This window comes from Petaurus breviceps, unplaced genomic scaffold (genome assembly GCF_028583685.1).
Source record: "Petaurus breviceps papuanus isolate PSGF00001 unplaced genomic scaffold, PetGlider_PUasm1.0 91041, whole genome shotgun sequence".
Lineage (NCBI taxonomy): Eukaryota > Metazoa > Chordata > Mammalia > Diprotodontia > Petauridae > Petaurus > Petaurus breviceps.
The window spans coordinates 11,464,598-11,468,270 of record NW_027187400.1 but is presented as its reverse complement, the minus strand read 5'-3'; the positions used below and the strand labels follow the sequence as shown (position 1 = coordinate 11,468,270).

The 3,673-nt window shown below is 40.2% G+C and overlaps 1 protein-coding gene across 1 annotated transcript; it reads right to left on the bottom strand.

Annotated features, from left to right (window-relative positions):
• Window positions 1-1,987: 1,987 nt before the first annotated feature.
• Window positions 1,988-3,414, bottom strand: LOC138154543 (V-type proton ATPase subunit D). The gene has a single exon (XM_069079463.1). It carries the CDS (start codon window positions 3,300-3,302, stop codon window positions 2,559-2,561), a length of 744 nt encoding a protein of 247 aa, XP_068935564.1. The 5' UTR covers window positions 3,303-3,414; the 3' UTR covers window positions 1,988-2,558.
• Between the last annotated feature and the right edge of the window lie 259 nt (window positions 3,415-3,673).

Below are 3,673 nucleotides of genomic sequence, written 5' to 3'. Positions count from 1 at the left end.
TTGTTGTTGTTGTTTTGTTTTGTTTCTTCTTTCTCATGATTCCTCCTAGTGGCTCTAATTCTTCTTTGCAACATGACTAAATGAAAATATGCTTAATATGAATGTATATGAAGAGCCTGTGTCAGAATGTATACTTGGGATGGGAGGAAGAGAAAATTTTAAACTCAAAATCTTATGGAAGTGAATGTTGAAAACGAAAAATAAATAAATTATTTTTTTTCAAAATCTAGTTTGAATAAGTCTTAAAAATAAAATTAAAATCAATTTTCAATTTTAAAGTCTATCAGATATTCACTGCAGGGGGCAGAGCCAAGATGGTGGAGTAGAAACAGGACTTTCGCTGTGTTCCTGCTTCCTCCTCCTCCGATACATGTAAAAAATGACTCTAAACAAACTAGAGCTAAAGAACCCACAAAGTGACAGAGAGAAACTAACCTCCTACTGAAGACAGCCTGGCAGCTTTCTGGGAGCTGATCCCAGCCCCACATGAGTCTGAGGTTTTAGCCTCAGGGAGGCCCGACCAGCCACAGCTAGAGGGATGTCAGGAGAGTGGACCACCAGCAGCTATGGTGGTTTTGAGAATTATCAACCCATAAATGCCAAAGACAAAGGGAGAGGTCAGTGGACTTTGGGAACAAGGAGTCTGGGAGTGTGGTCCTGCCTCTGCCCATGGGGCGAGAAGCGGCTGAGGTGTGGCTGCTTCAGAGCTCCTGGCCTGCAGATTGTAGGGGGACCAAGTAACCAGTCTGAGGGGTAATCACTCTTGCTCTAACCTACTTGGATCTGGATCCTTGTCCTGGGTGGAGGTCCTGGGGTGCATGACCAGTGTGCCAGAGCCAGTGGAGGCTTCTGAAAGGGCACCCATCTAATAGCTCTGGAAGCTGAGAAAACCCCAGCAATTTGGGACAAAGTTCTCCTCTCAGAAAGCAGAGTTCTACTGTGGCAAAAAGCTCAAGAGTCAAGTGGTTGAGTGGCAACATGAGCAAGTGGGGGAAGCAGGGCAAGCAGAGCAGTCTGACTTTGGATTACTTTTGGGGGGATAAAAAGGATCAAGGCATGGAGCAGGAGGAAGACAGTGAAGTCAGAACTCCTGCACCAAAAGCTTCCAAGAAAAATGTGAACTGATTACAGGCCATAGAGGAGCTTAAGAAGGATTTTGAAAACCAAATAAGAAAAGTGGAGGAAAAATTGGGAAGGTAAATGAGAATGATGCAAGAAAATCATGAAAAGGGAGTCAACAATCTGACTGAAGAAAATAACACCTTAAAAATAGACTAACTCAAATGGCAAAAAAGGCTCAAAAAGGCAATGAGGAGAAGAATGCCTTAAAGAGTCAAATTTGCCAGATGGAAAAAGAATCTCAAAAGCTCACTGAAGAGAATTATTTCTTCAGAATTAGATTGGAGCAAATGGAAGCTAGTGACTTTATGAGAAATCAAGATACTATTAAACAGATCCAAACAAATAAAAAATAGAAGGCAATGTGAAATATATCATTGGAAAAACCACTGATCTGGAAAATAGATCCAGGAGAGATAATTTAAAAATTATTGGACTACCCGAAAGCCATGATAAAAAAAAAAATAACCTAGAAATCATCCTTTAAGAAATTCTCAAGGAAAACTGTCCTGATGTTTTAGAGCCAGAGGGCAAAATAGAGGTTGAAAGAATCCACTGATCACCTCCTGAAAAAGATCCCAAAAGAAAAACTCCTAGGAATATTATAGCCAGGTTCCAGAATTCCCAGATCAAGGAAAAAATATTAAAAGCAGCCAGGAAGAAACACATTGTGGAATATTGTGGAAACACAATCAGAATAACACAGAATCTGGCAGCTTCTACACTGAGGGATTGAAGGGCTTGGAATATGATATTCTGGAGGTCAAAGGATCTGGGATTAAAAGTAAGAATTACCTACCCAGCAAAACTGAGTATCATGTTTCAGGAAAAAATATGGTCATTCAGTGGAATAGAGGACTTTCAAGCATTCTTTTTTTTTTTTCATTTTTAAATTTTTACTCTGCTTATACTACAGTTACATAGGAATTGGCAGAATTTCTTCCATAATGGAGGGGAAAGTCTTCTTCCATAGGACTGAGACCAGCCATGCCAGAAAAAAAGATGTGAAGTTATTTACACAATACTATATTAAAGCACCATGGTGACAAAAGCAGAGGCTGAAAGTAGATCAAAATGATGGCCGCATATGTAGGAGTCAGGCTATACATTAGTATGAATCACTGCTATTTTCAAAGGGATGTTTTTCAAATATGATTAAAGCATAAAACACCACAACTCTGCTTATATATACAGACCCAGAAGGGGAGAAATATCAATAGGTCATAGTTCTATAGGTTCTTAGGCTGGTCAATTACCACTAAATAGCAGTAGGCCCTACAAATGACTGATATAATCATGATCTCTCCAAATAATCCCAATCAACTAGTAGAACTCTTGGGCTATGACAAATAGCCCCATTACATACAGAACCTGGATACCACATATTATAAGAAAACCACAAGACCAAGGTCTCAAAGAAGACTATAGAACAGGTAGGGCTATTCAAACAGAAGATCTTCATCTTTCTCTTCAGCCAGTAGATTAGCAGGCTCCAATATTTCTCCAGCTGCTTTCCGTAACTCCAATTCTTTCTCTGTTTTCTCTTTGAGAACCTTCTTCTTCTCCTGTATTTTCTTTAACCTATAAAACTCTTCACGCTCTCGTTCATCCAGTTCCGTGATGATGTAAGTAAGCGTGCGTTCAATCCGGGGAATGATCACATGCTCAATGGCATTCACCCGTCTGTTTGTAATTTTAATGGCCTCATCCAGTGTAACAAATGAAGTCTGCAGCGAAGCTAGTTCCACCAGCAACTCCACTGCTTTGGCATAGTTCCTCTTCAGTTTGGCCAGTTGTTCCCCACCTCTGGCCAAACCAGTCAACTCGTAACTGTCAGCTCCTTCTTGATAATGTTCAAACACTGGCAAGGTGACACCTGCTACATTATCTTTCTTTGCTCTGATCTTCACTTGGGCTTTGTTCACATTCTGAATAACAGTGGTACTGAAGTCACCAGCTGTGAATTTGGCTTCCTCAAGTGAGAAAGCAGCTTCTCGAATCACTTCACCCATTAGCATTTTGGTCTCAATGATCTTCTTCAAGATCTGCCGAAATCGGAGAGTCAAGGCATCAGATTTTTTCTTTAGAAGGTTTCGGCCTGTCTGTGCTCCTTTTAATCGAGCCTTCATAATGGTCTGTGCCATTCGCGAAGGGAAGATATCGATGCGGTCTTTGCCAGACATCGCGGCAGTCCTTGGCTGGTGGCTGCAGCTCGGTCCCCAGGCCTATCGCTTTCGTCCTCCACCACCTCCTCCTCATACAATCAGCTGGAAAAGCACTTTCAAGCATTCTTGAAGAAAAAACCAGAGTTGAATAGAAAATTTGACATTCAGATACAAGAAGCAAGAGAAGCATGAGAAGGTAAACAGGGAAAAGAAATCATAAGGAACTTATCAAAGTTGAACTATTAACATTCCTACATGGAAAAATGATAATTGTAACATATGAAACTTTTCTCAGTATCAGAATAATTGAAAGGAATATAAATATATATATATATATGTCTATATAGGAGGGTATATGGGCATATGAATATATATGTGAGTGTGTGTAT